Genomic DNA, 13,617 nt, shown 5'->3' with positions numbered 1-13,617 from the left:
ATATTCATCTGACTATGTGTTCCTTGTAATATTAGCACATTATTGTATTATCTACTATTTGGAGTTACTGGACAACCTGAGTATGTGATGTTATATTTGTACCCTGTAATATTTGGACCATATTGTACTTATGTTTTATTAGGAGTACCCGATAACCTTTGTATTTAGTGTAATATTTGGACCACGTTGTAATATCTGGACCGTTTGGGTTATGTTATATTCGGACTACCTGACTCTTTGTTGTATTATTGCGAACTTCTGTATGTACTCATAATTCATTGCACATAATTTGTTGTACTATATGATGTTTGAACAACCTGCTACGTTTCTCCTCATATTGTGTTAATTTATGCATTACTCTTTATGTTTTATTTCTCTCGAGTTCAATTATTATTTTATATACTGTGTGTTGCATTACTATATGCTTGTTGTATTCATTATTTTATGTAGTACAATCTTTTTTCCTTCTAGGTATGGAGCTCATCGACCTGGTGATCGATGCGACGGATCGAACACACTTGGACAACACTGAGCCATACCCGGCCTTGTGGTTACGTACTCCGAACCACTTCTGGAGGTTTGACCACCGATGGATCCCGAGGTAATAAATTTGTACATTCTATGTTTGTTGTTGTAAATCACTCGATATTTCACTCTCATTCTTTATTTTCCGTAGGTTAAGGGCATTGAGTCTCCTTCCATTATCGCGTCTCCTCGACCTGACTAGGGACTGGGCCCCCAGTTTCCCCTTGACCGAGCACTACTGATACCACTGGTGGACTGCTGGAGGCTGGGGACACACACTTTTCACATGCCCATAGGTGAGATGACTGTCACACTACAGGATGTCCCCATGCTACTAGGATTGCCCTTAGAGGGGCCTACAGTGTTCGAGCCGAACTTGCACGCCGGGTGGAGGGATGAGCTCCTTGCTAGGTTCAACGGAGTCATCCCTGAGGGTCAGCAGCCTGAGCAGGTGGGCTTCGACTCGCCCCACGGTCCATCAAAGGCCTAGGTCTAGCAGTTCCGGGCGGACTGTCTGATGCTAGAGTCAGAGGACTGGAGAGTGCAATGGCACCTGGAGGCGTACCTGCTGTGGCTATTCGGGTGATTCCTCTTCATCAGCACGCACACGGACACCGTCGACAAACGGTTCATCTTCTTTGTGCAGTAGATTGCGGATACCCCCTAGAGCACCTTCAATTCAGTTGGGGCTCTGCGGTCCTAGCGCAGATGTACCATGTGTTATCCATTAAGCATTGTATGAGTAGAGAATTGATTGTGTTTTGTTTATATACAAGAAGTCTCGGAGGTAGTGGATAGATGCAGCAGCACTGAAAATCCTATTGGCTATACTGCACCTGCCTATTAGGGGTACCAGTGAAAAGTCCTCGTCTTTGATGTCAATGTCGATCCACATTATGAAGTCACAAATCCTAATGGACGGCTGTATGCACGAGCTAGTTACTATTCGGAACAAAAGTTGATAAATCATGCGAAATATTACATAAATTAAATACCCCATGACGCACGGATGAAGGATCAATGTTTGAACACTGGAAGAATCTCCTCCCATAGGTTTTGAGCTCATGGGATACCTTCATTTAGCATGTAGTACCGCACTTGCACAACGGCGGTGGTATAGCAAATGTAGGCATACCAGAGCTCGCCACCTCTTTACTTCTTCTTGTATTTGGGACAGGGATAACATACGCAATTCAGCATTGTCTTTTATAGTTGTTCGCAGCATCAATTGTGAACACACACTAGTGCAACCACACCCTATTGCCTGCACATTGACTATGTCATGAGTCCAGTTTTAGACATGAAGTGACCACACGACTCATCTTTTAGCATGAATGACAACAAGTTGTTGCAACACAACATCTCTTTCGTGAAATGACAACACATCTGTAGTGAATCAGGCTTTGGACACGAAGTGACCTACGACTCATCTTTAACGATGAAATGACAACACATTTGTCCTGACTTAGGCTTAAGACACGAAGTGACCACATGACAGAGCTTTAATAAAAAATTAAATGATAGCACCTCTTTCCTGACTCAAGCTTTAGACGCAAAGTGACCACACGATAGAGCTTTAACCATGAAATGACAACTCAGGGGTTCATTTGCTGGAAAAAGGAACTACTCCATGTTGTCAGAGAAGAGGGAGTTTGAGTTGGAGATAGAAGCACATGAGTCACGCATGCCACGATATGACTACTTTATAGTAGCAAGTCATGCCCATGCAAAATCAAATGACCACACCAAGTAACAGCTTTTATAGTGAATCTTTACCAAACATCAATGTCACAACTTTTTCAGCTTTCACAGGGAATCCCATACTCCAGATCCCAGCCATGCCCATGCACTAGCCCCCAACCACCATAAATAACCCCACCCTCAACCATACATACACCACTCATTCATCAGCTCTCTCAACTACAATGTGTTCCTCAGCTCTACCAAGCCTCAATATGGACCATACGAGTACTCACTAGTATAGATATGGCGATATGGACCATACGAGTACCCACTAGTATAGACATCTCCTACACATATGGCCTACGATTCTTCATGTGTGCGAATTACCAGTACAACAAGCCTCGATATGGACCATACGAGTACCCACTAGTATAGATATAGCGATATATATCACTCATGTGGCACTTTTCATATGATTTCATGCACTGTCTTACTAATCTTTCCTCTTTTTTCATTTGTCAAATCTCCTCCACCTATATGTGACTTCATGGAATGGCTCGACATAGAGAAAAATGAGCACCAGAAGCAGTGGGTCGACATGAGCATACGGTGGAGGAGGGAAGTGTACGAACATCGGGAGTACGAGCAATAGCAGGAGAAACTACGACTGAAGTGTTAGGAGGAGGAGCGCACGAGGAAGGTAGTGAAGGAGCGTGCCGCGGCTGAGGCATGCGAAGCAGAGAGGGAAAGAAAGCGGGAGAGGGCCCATCACGCTAAGGCGGACTCATTGGAGAGCATCTATTATAACCCGACCTATTTTTATTCCCTAAGATATTTTAGGTTTAGTAGCGGCACACTACTAGGTTAGTCTTTATGCTTACCGTATATACACGTCAACATTTATTGTGATCATCTCTTTATGGTTATCAGCGTATGTAACCTCCATGCAGGGTTCTATGATAATTGTGCTTCCCAACTACTATTGTTCGTAAAATTATATTTTGTATCCTCTCAATGTTACTTCACTCAAAAATTACTCATACAATTTTAGATCAACTAAATCAAGATATATCGACAAAACCACATCGAACCAAAAATAGGAATAAATAATCACTCCGTGATACCGTTAGCCTCAACCTTATTAGGAAACATGCATCCATGTGCTTCATTGCCTTAGCTTTCGTGTAGTCATATTTGATATTTTCGAAAGAGTGTGGATTCTTCTATAGGATGTACACTGAGTTCTGGTGGTGTCTCATTGATATTTTACAAATTATTATTAAAAACCAAATAAAAGAGATGTAACCTGTCGGCACGTGGAATACCGACATGACTGTTAGTATTCCAATCACTGACATTCTTGTCGGTATTCCACATACCGATAGGCCTGTCGGCTAGCAGCTAGACCGACATCCATATCGGTGTATACCTGGGGGCATGTAGGCATGCGGAATACCGATAGGCCTTTTCTCTGCATTCCGCGTGTCTGCAGGCCACTGGACCCAATACCATGTAGGTTGTTGGCATTCGGAGTATAAACATACCCCTTGTCGGTACTTCGCATGCCGACAGGTACATATTCATACAATTTAATAAATTTTACTATTATTTCTACAATTTTTTTAATAAAATAATATTATTAAAAAATTCCACTCGGCTGGAGGGTAGGAGGGGTGCAGTAGTTGGATGGGCTTTGGGTATTTTTCAAATATTAAATATATTTATCTATCAAACTATACGTCTATTTGAAAATCATCTTTATGGTGTTGTACACAATTAATACAGCAAAAACAAGTTCCAATATGAATATTTTGAAAAATTAATTATTCGAATGTGCAATTTTAATAATTCAACTACATTGTTTCTATAAATCATATAAAAATATCTAATATGATATTGCGAATTGTTGAAATAGGTTTCACAAATTGTTGAGCATGGCTTCTTGAAATGTTGAATCAGGTTTTTTGAATTGTCTACAAATATAAATCATAGGTAATAAATTCTAATATTGCTAGCTCGCGGAAGAACACGGTTGATTAACTAGTATAGATAAAGTTTTTGTAGCTTAGCTGAAAAATGTAGTTTCGTCACTAACCTTACTTTGGTTTAGCGATAATTTAAGCCAAAGTGTAGTTCTTCGACTTTGTTTTCCTTCCTCGTTAACATGCAGTGACAAACAAAACAAATGAACACCACTAATATAGTCGCATGCGCATGTGCGTTCACGAGGCCCGGGGCCAGGAAGGATACAAAAGCTAGGGATCTGCCACGAGAGGAGCCAAAGAGGAACGGATTCTCGTGTCCAAAGACAGAACAAAACATGGCAGCAGCTTCTCTAGTTAACAACAGTGACTCGTTAGTACCATTTTGCATTTGATTTAGGGCGTGCCAACCAAAATGCAAGACTTGGGAGCACTCGTACGTGGTCATGCAATGCTGAGAAAAAAACCTTCTACAACAATCAGTAATGGATTCAGAGCTAAATTAAAACTAGAGAGGCTCTTCCTCCTCCCTTCCTCCTTTTCTCTTCTTCCTCCTCTTCTTGTTCATCTTCTTCCCTTTCTATGCCCAAAAATTGAAAGAGGGTTTAGAGGCTTCCAAGCACGCTCAGGGGCTCAGGGATATGGGGACTTGAGCCCACTGGATCCGCCATAACAAGCTATAGTTCTAGAGATAAGTTTCATTATACTTGTCACTTGCGACCAAATATTTCTTCTCAAAATACCGGCACTACACGCATACTAATATATCTTTTTCGATTTTACCCCTCATAATTTGTGCTATTCAACCACACATTTAGTTATGCAATATTCAACACTTGTTTTTTGGTAATTGTTAAAGGGGTATTTTTGTCCTAATCTATTCAACAAATGATTGCCTAAATTTGCGTGTATTAAGTAAAAAGTGCAAGTATTACGAAATCTGGGCGCAGTAAGAGTTGTTTGGTTTGCCTTAGAAGTCAAGCCAAAATTTAGTCACGCTCAGGAAATTTAGCTTGTGTTTGGTTCAAGACCAAAATTTGGTCGCGTCCTGAAAAATTAAGCCAACCAAAAAATTTTCTATAGCAAAGCTACTTAAGATTTTGACGTTCGCTCGATTTTTAGCTGGCCAAAATTTTAACTTTATCACAAATCAAACACTACAACCAAACAAACCCTATGTGTTGAGTTTGAAGTCCAGGGACTCTTCTTGTAGCAAAGCCCCTCAGTTCAAAGTTCAAACTGAAGGCAGGAACAACGGCGAGGCAGAGTTCAAACCTGAAACAATAAAAAATTGCAGCAAGAGGTGAGCAAGTTGGCAAGGTATATCTCTGTTTTATTTACTTTCACTGATAATTTACTACAGTAAATTTGATTGAGCATTTTTTACAAATAATTTACGAATACTTAAAAGCATATAATATTAATGAAGTATATTTTATAATAAATCTAATGATACGAAAAGAGAGGTAATGAAAATAAAGATTTGCCACGCTTCTCTCACTCTCCCAGGTGGCATATAAAATAAATGAAGCATTGACACAGGCATCGCTGCAGAGAGCCAAGCAAGCTGGGAGGGAAGGGTAGTGAAACCAGGTGTTGCTGGCTGGTGAGGTGAGGGCGGCTGAGAAGGCAGGCAGGGAGGGAGGGAGATGAGTGCGGCGGCGGCAGCGAGTTCGGTGACCAAGTTCATCAAGTGCGTCACCGTCGGGGATGGGGCCGTAGGGAAGACCTGCATGCTCATCTGCTACACCTGCAACAAGTTCCCCACCGTTGAGTGTTCCGTTCACTAGTCATTCACTCCTTGATTTTCTCTCGCTTTCTTTCTGTTAATTTCTGCTTTCTCACCCACCTGGGTATTATTTGGTCTTGGTCGCTTCCCTCTCCCTTTGCCATTTCCCCCTCTTTTTTTCTTTTTCAAAAAAGGTAGATTTAGTACCAATCTTGATTTGAGGAATGTGGGTTGTTTCCCTCTGATGTTTGAACTTACTATTTTGTTTCTATTTTGGCAGGATTATATCCCCACTGTGTTTGACAACTTCAGTGCCAATGTCTCTGTGGATGGGAGCATTGTGAACTTGGGCCTCTGGGACACAGCAGGTGGGAAAGATTAGATTGGAGACCTGGAAATTTTTTCTCATGTATTCTGTTTTCTTTCTGCTGTGAATGTTTAATTTAGTTTTGCCTATTTCAATGCTATGACCTTGACAACTTGTGTGCAGGTCAGGAGGATTACAGCAGATTGAGGCCTCTTAGCTACAGAGGGGCTGATGTATTTATCCTGTCCTTCTCTCTGGTGAGCAGAGCAAGCTATGAGAATGTATTGAAGAAGGTACTTTAGATAACTCAACTTCCAGCTGCAAATATAATTAATCTCCCTCAAACGATGCAAATTTAATTTGAACCTATCTAGGCACTTCTTGAAAAACTTAACTGAGAGTTGTCGATTTATCGATAACATATTCTAACGGGCCTGGGATCGGCGGCATCCCAGCCCCTCTCCCCTACTGTAGCTACTGTAGCTGACATGTGGGCCTACAAGAAAACGATGGTTGTCGGATCGCGATGAGGCGGTTATGGACTGTCCTTTCGCTAGCGTTCTCCTCTCCCGTGCGTTCTGGAAAGCTCCCATGCGCTGAGCCGTCATAGCCGGTTAGCTCAAATCACACCCACGTTGTCGCCACATTGCGTTCTCTCCGACTAGATCCCCACGTCCCTCGCGTGGCTCGACCCAAACCCGCCTCCTCTGTCGCCAAGACCATGCGCCGCCTCTTGCATTCGGTTCGGCGATTACTGGCTAGAAGCCGAGCCGCTACTCCTCATCCGTGCGGGAGGGTCAGCAAGAATCCTTCCTACTCCTCCTCCGCGACGGCGACCACCACCTCGCCCTCCTCGCAATGTCCGCGGTCGCCAGCCTCGTCGCCTCGGCTGGGACCACGCGGCTGCTTTGGGGGCGCCAACAACTGCGCCGCTCCCCGGCGTCTGAGTCCATGCAGTGGTGGTAGCCATGGCGGAGCTCAAGCGGCTGTCAGAGAGCCGTAACCTAACACGTATCGAGCGCATCGACACGCATTCCGACATTCGAGGGCAGGGGCTGGACTCCTCTCTAAAGGCCTGTGACGAATCAGAGGGCATGGTCGGGCAGCTCCATGGTCGGGCAGCTCCCTGCCCGCCGCGCTGCCGACCTCATCCTCCAGCTCATTCGCCAGGACAAAACCGGCAGTCACGTCGTTCTCCTTGTGGGCCACGAGGGTCCCATGATTTCTTGGTAATTCTTTTCTTACATGGTTCTCCTTCTCAATTCCATTTATGTGCAGTACAAGGAAAATGAGTTGATTATGAGGAAGATGATGGCAAAACACTGCTTCAGTCTATCTGTTTTCACACATACTATCCTAGGGCACGTTCTCTCCGGCTAGATCCCCGCCTCCCTCGTGCAGCTCCCCACATCTGCCTCCTCCTCCGTCGCCAAGACCGTGTAGCACCTCTCACATTCAGTCCGGCGATGGCCGGCTAAAAGCCAAGCCGCTACTCCTCATCCGTGCAGGAGGGTCGGCAAGAAGCCTTCCTACTCCTGCTTCGCGGCGGCGACCACCACCTCGCCCTCCTCGCGACGTTGACGGCGGCCGTGCTTGGTGCCCCGGCTGGGGTCGCACGGTTACTCTAGTTGCGCCAACAGTTGCGCCGCTCCTTGAGGTCCGGGTCTATGCAGTGGTGGTAGCCATGGTGGAGCTCAAGCGGTTGTTAGAGCCGCAACTTGACGCGTATCGAGCGCATCGGCGTGCACTCCCACATTCGAGGGCTGGGGCTGGACTCCTCGCTAACGCAACGCATCAGAGGGCATGGCTGCGCAGCTCCCCGCTGGTCGCGCTGCCGACCTCATCCTCCAGCTCATCTGCCAGGGCAAAACCAGCAGTCACACTGTTCTCCTTGCAGGCCACGAGGGTCTTAGGATTTCTTGGTAATTCTTTTCCTACGTGGTTCTCCTTCTCGACTCCGTTTGTGTGCAACACAAGGAAAAGGAGTTGATTCGGAGGAAAATGATGGCAAAACACTGCTTCAATTGCTATCTGTTTTCTTACATACTATCCTAGGACGCGTTCTCTCCGCCTAGATCCCCGCCTCCCTCGTGCGGCTCGACCCACATCTACCTCCTCCTCCGTCGCCAAGACCGTGTGCTGCCTCTCGCATTCAATCCGACAACGGCTGCCTAAATGTTGAGCCGCTACTTCTCATCCATGCAGGAGGGTTGGCAAGAAGCCTTCCTACTCCTGCTCTGCAATGGCGACCACCACCTCGCCCTCCTCGCAACGGCGGCGGAGGCCACGCTCGGCACCAGGGCTGGGGCCGCACGGCTACTCTAGGGGCGCCAACGGCTGCGCTGCTCCCCGAGGTCCGGGTCCGTGCAATGGTGGTAGCCATGAGGAGCTCAAGCGGCTGTCAAAGAGCCGCAACCTGACACGTAACAAGCGCATCAGCGCGCACTCCCACATTCGAGGGCTGGGGCTGGACTCCTCCCTAAAGGCCCGCGACGCTTCAGAGGGCATGGTGGGGAGCTCCTCGCCCGCTGCACTGCCGACCTCATCCTCCAGCTCATCCGCCAGGGCAAAACCGGCGGTCACGCCGTTCTCCTTTCCGGCCACGAGGGTCCCAGGATTTCTCGGTAATTCTTTTTCTATGTGGTTCTCCTTCTCGATTCCATTTGTGTGCAGCACATGGAAAAGGAGTTGATTCTGAGGAAAATGATGGCAAAACGCTGCTTCAGTTGCTATCTGTTTTCATATATACTATCCTAGGGTGGAATTCATGGTTATTCCTGATGTGTATTTTCTCCCCCCTAGATTCTGTTAATCCACTGTTTTCTGTATTGTTTACCATTGTTATTTATAGTACATCAGTCATTGTTTCAGACCTCTTAGTGCAAAATATTTATTTCGGAAGTCAGCTTTCTCCTTTTACATGAGTTGTAAAGTTCTATCACCACTATATTTTGTTAAGCTGATCTTGCATGACCAGTATTTGCCACGTTTTTTTACATTACAATAAAAAAGTTAGGATTGTGCTCAAATACCTATTCATAAACAAATTGGCGAAATTAAGAAGCTGCGGAAAATGTTGTTTTCCTGCAGATCCAAAGGTAAAATCATTCTTTTACAATATGCTTCCTTCCATAAATTTTAGTTTACTTGGCTATTCTGAAGTACTTAAGTTTCATCAAGGCTAGGGCTCCATTAATCAAATGAAAATAATGAAGATCTTGGAGCTTTCAGTGTAGTACATGATCTAATGCGATCATGTTTTGGTTCCTTTTTCATGCTACTAAATATCTGTATGTGCAATGACAGATGAGTTTGTTATCAGAATAAGGTTTGTTAGGATCTAGCAGTAGACTACGTATACAATCTCCAGTTATTTTATATGTTATCACGAATCCTGCAAGTATATTTTGGTTTCAAAAGAATGTCGTTCTTCTGTTTTGCAAATTCTAGATTATTTACATTCAGCTACATAGTAGTATTCTCCTCTCCTTTTGCTTTGTTCTGTACATTTCCTATTACACAACTTGGTTAATCCAGTAGCTAATTAGTTGGTTCAATAGAGTTATAAATGACTTGTGATGATGTAAAGGAAGGTAACACTTAAGTTCATTTTGATGAATATTCCTGCAATTTCGCCTCCCTCTCAGAATATTAATGTCTAGAGAATGGATGCCCAGTTCACTTAGATGTTACAGTTATTCTTGAATTCCATGAGATATCTACACTTACATGCATATCAGTGCTCAGTTCTTTTTTATTTCTTCCATGTTTCTTTTTGTGATTGTATTTCCTTCCATAGGCCGCTGTTCGTTCCATGAAAGTAATCCTTTTCAAGTGAAATTAAGTTGCAGCTTTTGACTTCTCATAGTATTGTTGTGTTATCTCAAGATCCATGCATTTCTGGTCTTCACTCAATGAGAATTTTTAGAAATGCAAACTACAATGATTTATATGTTATGCATTTTTTCAACTAAACTATTAAACATTGCTTCTTTCCTGTCTGATCAAACAAAGTCCCATGGGCATGCATAGGCATGCCAATCAGCTAGTTGGATTCTAGTACCACAAAAATTGGTGTATAGCTCCAGTGACTTATAGTGTGCACTTTGATTGAATGTTTATGCCTTGAACAAATATCAGGAAGTTTTTTTTTAAAACCCAAATATCAGAAAATTGAATGTTGTAGAAAGACAATGGTAACTTGGATCCATCTAGGACAAATAACAATGGTAATTTGGGTTTGAGGTGTGGAGAAGCTGAGAAAATATGCACAATTTTGATTTAATATGCAATTATATGCTTTGTCAAAACAAAAGATGCCATTATATACAAGGACATCCAAATTGTATCGGAGTAGCAATATAATGTAATTTGCCATCGTTGGATGACATTTCCTCTTTATTTATCACATTTATTGTTGATCTATATTATTGAATTTCAAAGGAAAATTTCAACAACAGATGAACATAAAGTTCGCAATGATATATAACTTCTTCGATGGTTCCATGTATGTATTTTTTTAGTTCATCGAAGAAAGCAACTTAGTAGTTAGTACTGATCATCCACTCTTCTTTTGAACAGTGGATGCCAGAGCTTCGCCGGTTTTCACCTAGTGTTCCTGTAGTTCTTGTAGGAACCAAACTAGGTAAGGCTGAAACACTATGATCCAGTTTGACCAATTATCTTGAACACAAGAGTTATGTATTTTCCCAGTACAAGTTTCAGTGCATATCTTCTTGGTTCAATCTTTCTGGCAATGCAGATCTCCGTGAAGACAGATCTTATCTTGCTGACCATTCCGCTGCTTCCATCATCACAACTGAACAGGTGATATTCCTCACTTCGAAATCATCAATATTAGATCAATGTAGGCACATGTTTCATAAGAAGTAAAAGGATAGCTGCCCATCAGACGCTCCAACTCATAAGAGTATTCTCTGAATGTTAGGGGGAGGAGCTCAGAAAGCAGATAGGTGCTGTGGCCTACATAGAATGCAGCTCAAAGACGCAGAGGGTATGTTTCTGCTCATTGCACTCATCGGTGTAAAGCCTAACGATTTCTAGTTCTCCCTTATGATATCTTCTGTATGCCAACATTACACTGTCAAGAACTTCAGATAAGATGAACACAGTTTTCTGATGATCTCGAACAGAACATAAAGGCTGTTTTTGATACTGCGATCAAAGTAGTGCTTCAACCACCAAGGCGAAGAGAAGTTACCAGAAAGAAAATGAAGACGAGCTCAAACCAATCTGTGAGGTATTTGGTGATCATGGATTTTACTTCTGTCAAACTTGGTGGTTCCATTGTAAGTGCTAAGAACGTGGTGGGTTTGTGTTGAATATTCTATTGCTGAGCTGATTGAGGATAGAATATTTTAAAACCAAACCCGCGTGATCTCAGAATTTTACTGTATGGCATAGTACATCTCATGTTTATTGTATTGAACGTGGCATCATTGCGCCTCAATGTTTTTACTAGACAACTGAGCATTCAATTTCCACCAAGTGGTTGTTTCATACTACTCATCACTTGTTAACTGCAAACAAAATCTGTAAGGCTATCCACATAAGACAAACTTAGGTACAGGAAATTTCCAGATCCGCTTTTTGTGTTTGGACAAGGACACTAGAATATTTGTTTAAGCACTTACACTGTGCCATAGAGAACTGTATCATTTAACTTATATAACTCTATCCGTGTTATCTTTTTCTCATGAAATCAATGATTATGCAAATATGTCTAGATAAGCAATAATACTAGACATGTTTTTATCATACCTTACATCCTGACAAATCACTCTCAACAACAACAATAACAACAAAATCTTTGTTCCAAGCAAGTTAGGGTAGGCTATAGATGAAACCCACAAGATGCAATTAAAAAGATGATGATAAAACAAATAATAAATAAAGATACTAGTAATAGTAAAAAAAGTAAAAATAATAATAGTATAAGGAGACTGATGCATAAGTTATGGTTCTGGCACGTGGATTGCTAACTTCCATGTGCTTCATTCCCGACAAATCACTCTCGTGCTTCTGAAATGCAGGTGCAAATGTCTTTGCTCTAGAACTATTATCACTTCTCAATTCCTCTCTTAAATCCCTCATTATTTAAACTATATATTATCTGCACAGTTATCAAGTATGTTGAAGAAACCCCAATCCCTCTACACTACATATATTTTGCTTTTGGTTTTATTACAGTATCCATTTAGGACTTTTACCATGAATTCCGGTTACAATAAATATGATAGAAATAATTATTTTATATTTAAGTATTTTCCAAGAAAAATCAAGTGATACTATTTTCACATGGTCCATGAATATTTTTCTACAAACATTAGATCTACATATGTTTACAACTCCAGATCATGCGGTCACCTATATTTAAGTAAACAAGGGTTTTTCGCTTCATTACTCAATTCATTTATGATATTTTATGTCTGGTTACCTGTGTGATATGCCCAAAAGAAGACATGCAAGCAATTTCTCATCGACTGTCTGAGGATGAATACAAACAAATTTGGAGGAAAGTTGAGTTGATCGATATACATCGAGAGATTTCTCGTAAAACTGAAACTGGATGAGGTGAAATTATATGATAAAATGAGGGGGCACTAAAGTGAAACCTACACATCCACACTGTATTTCAGATCATAGCACATTGACTGAATAGGGAAAACTTTCCAATTCATAAATCATGATGTTGTTATAATGTATTACAATGTTTTAACACCACTTGAATGGTCGTGCAGGAGGTACCTCTGTGGAAGTGCTTGTTTCACGTAATAAGGAAGAGCGCTTTCACAATCTTTTACTGGATGTACTGGACAGCAGCAGCTCTGTGGAAGAACGGTACCCTTGTAGCCACTGGGAACTTCTGGTTCTCTTGTACCCTGTGATAGGGAGCTGTTTTGCTTTCTTTCAGCTGTGAAATATGAAAGAAGTTTTTGCCATTAAGTTTGTAGTTTCTACTTCCCCAGAGCTGTACCTCCATTTACTATGAACAACGACGGATTATGTAGTAGTAGTAGTAGTAGTAATAGTAGTAAGTATGAAGTAACCCTTCTGTACTTGTTTTATTACCCAATCGATATCGTGAGAAAATCTTTGAATCCTAATGGACAGACCCGAAGGAACAGACTTAATGTCGATCATAGATCTTCCATTGTCATTGTCTATCATCAGAAATGTCCTCACATTACAACATCTTCGACCAGCAAATTATATTGTCACCAAAGAAGAATTCAGTAAACAGCTGGAATGCAGCTCGAACTGCTTTCTATGAAGGCGGTGTAGCTGGTTTGTTTAAATTAGGTAGGGAATGGATAATTTCCTAGTGCAATTAGTGACTGGAAGATAGCTAATTACCCCCTATGGAATTG

The 13,617-nt window shown here is 42.2% G+C and overlaps 1 protein-coding gene across 4 annotated transcripts; it reads left to right on the top strand.

The window, feature by feature from the left end:
* Nucleotides 1-4,608: 4,608 nt before the first annotated feature.
* LOC133884627 (rac-like GTP-binding protein 1) lies at nt 4,609-13,431 on the top strand. 4 transcript variants are annotated; one of them, XM_062324106.1, is made up of 9 exons: nt 4,609-5,493; nt 5,745-5,959; nt 6,200-6,287; nt 6,410-6,519; nt 10,808-10,871; nt 10,989-11,053; nt 11,175-11,240; nt 11,380-11,486; nt 12,988-13,431. In XM_062324106.1, the coding sequence occupies exons 2-9, from the start codon at nt 5,840-5,842 to the stop codon at nt 13,019-13,021; spliced, it is 654 nt and encodes a 217-aa protein (XP_062180090.1). In that variant the 5' UTR covers nt 4,609-5,493; nt 5,745-5,839; the 3' UTR covers nt 13,022-13,431. The 4 variants fall into 4 exon arrangements, with proteins under 4 accessions (XP_062180090.1, XP_062180088.1, XP_062180087.1 ...); XM_062324104.1 differs by having other exon boundaries at nt 5,700-5,959; XM_062324103.1 differs by having other exon boundaries at nt 4,609-5,510.
* The last annotated feature ends 186 nt before the right edge of the window (nt 13,432-13,617 follow it).

The sequence above is a fragment of the Phragmites australis genome, chromosome 11, assembly GCF_958298935.1.
Source record: "Phragmites australis chromosome 11, lpPhrAust1.1, whole genome shotgun sequence".
Classification (NCBI taxonomy): domain Eukaryota; kingdom Viridiplantae; phylum Streptophyta; class Magnoliopsida; order Poales; family Poaceae; genus Phragmites; species Phragmites australis.
The sequence above is the reverse complement of the archived record's forward strand: the minus strand, read 5'-3'. Positions and strand labels throughout refer to the sequence as shown.

Bases quoted from the DNA above. Each gene is read 5' to 3' on its own strand.
- LOC133884627 (XM_062324106.1), top strand. From the start codon at position 5,840: ATGAGTGCGGCGGCGGCAGCGAGTTCGGTGACCAAGTTCATCAAGTGC. The intron at 10,872-10,988 runs GTAAGGCTGAAA...CTGGCAATGCAG, and splicing joins TCTTGTAGGAACCAAACTAG to ATCTCCGTGAAGACAGATCT. The intron at 11,487-12,987 runs GTATTTGGTGAT...ATGGTCGTGCAG, and splicing joins AGCTCAAACCAATCTGTGAG to GAGGTACCTCTGTGGAAGTG.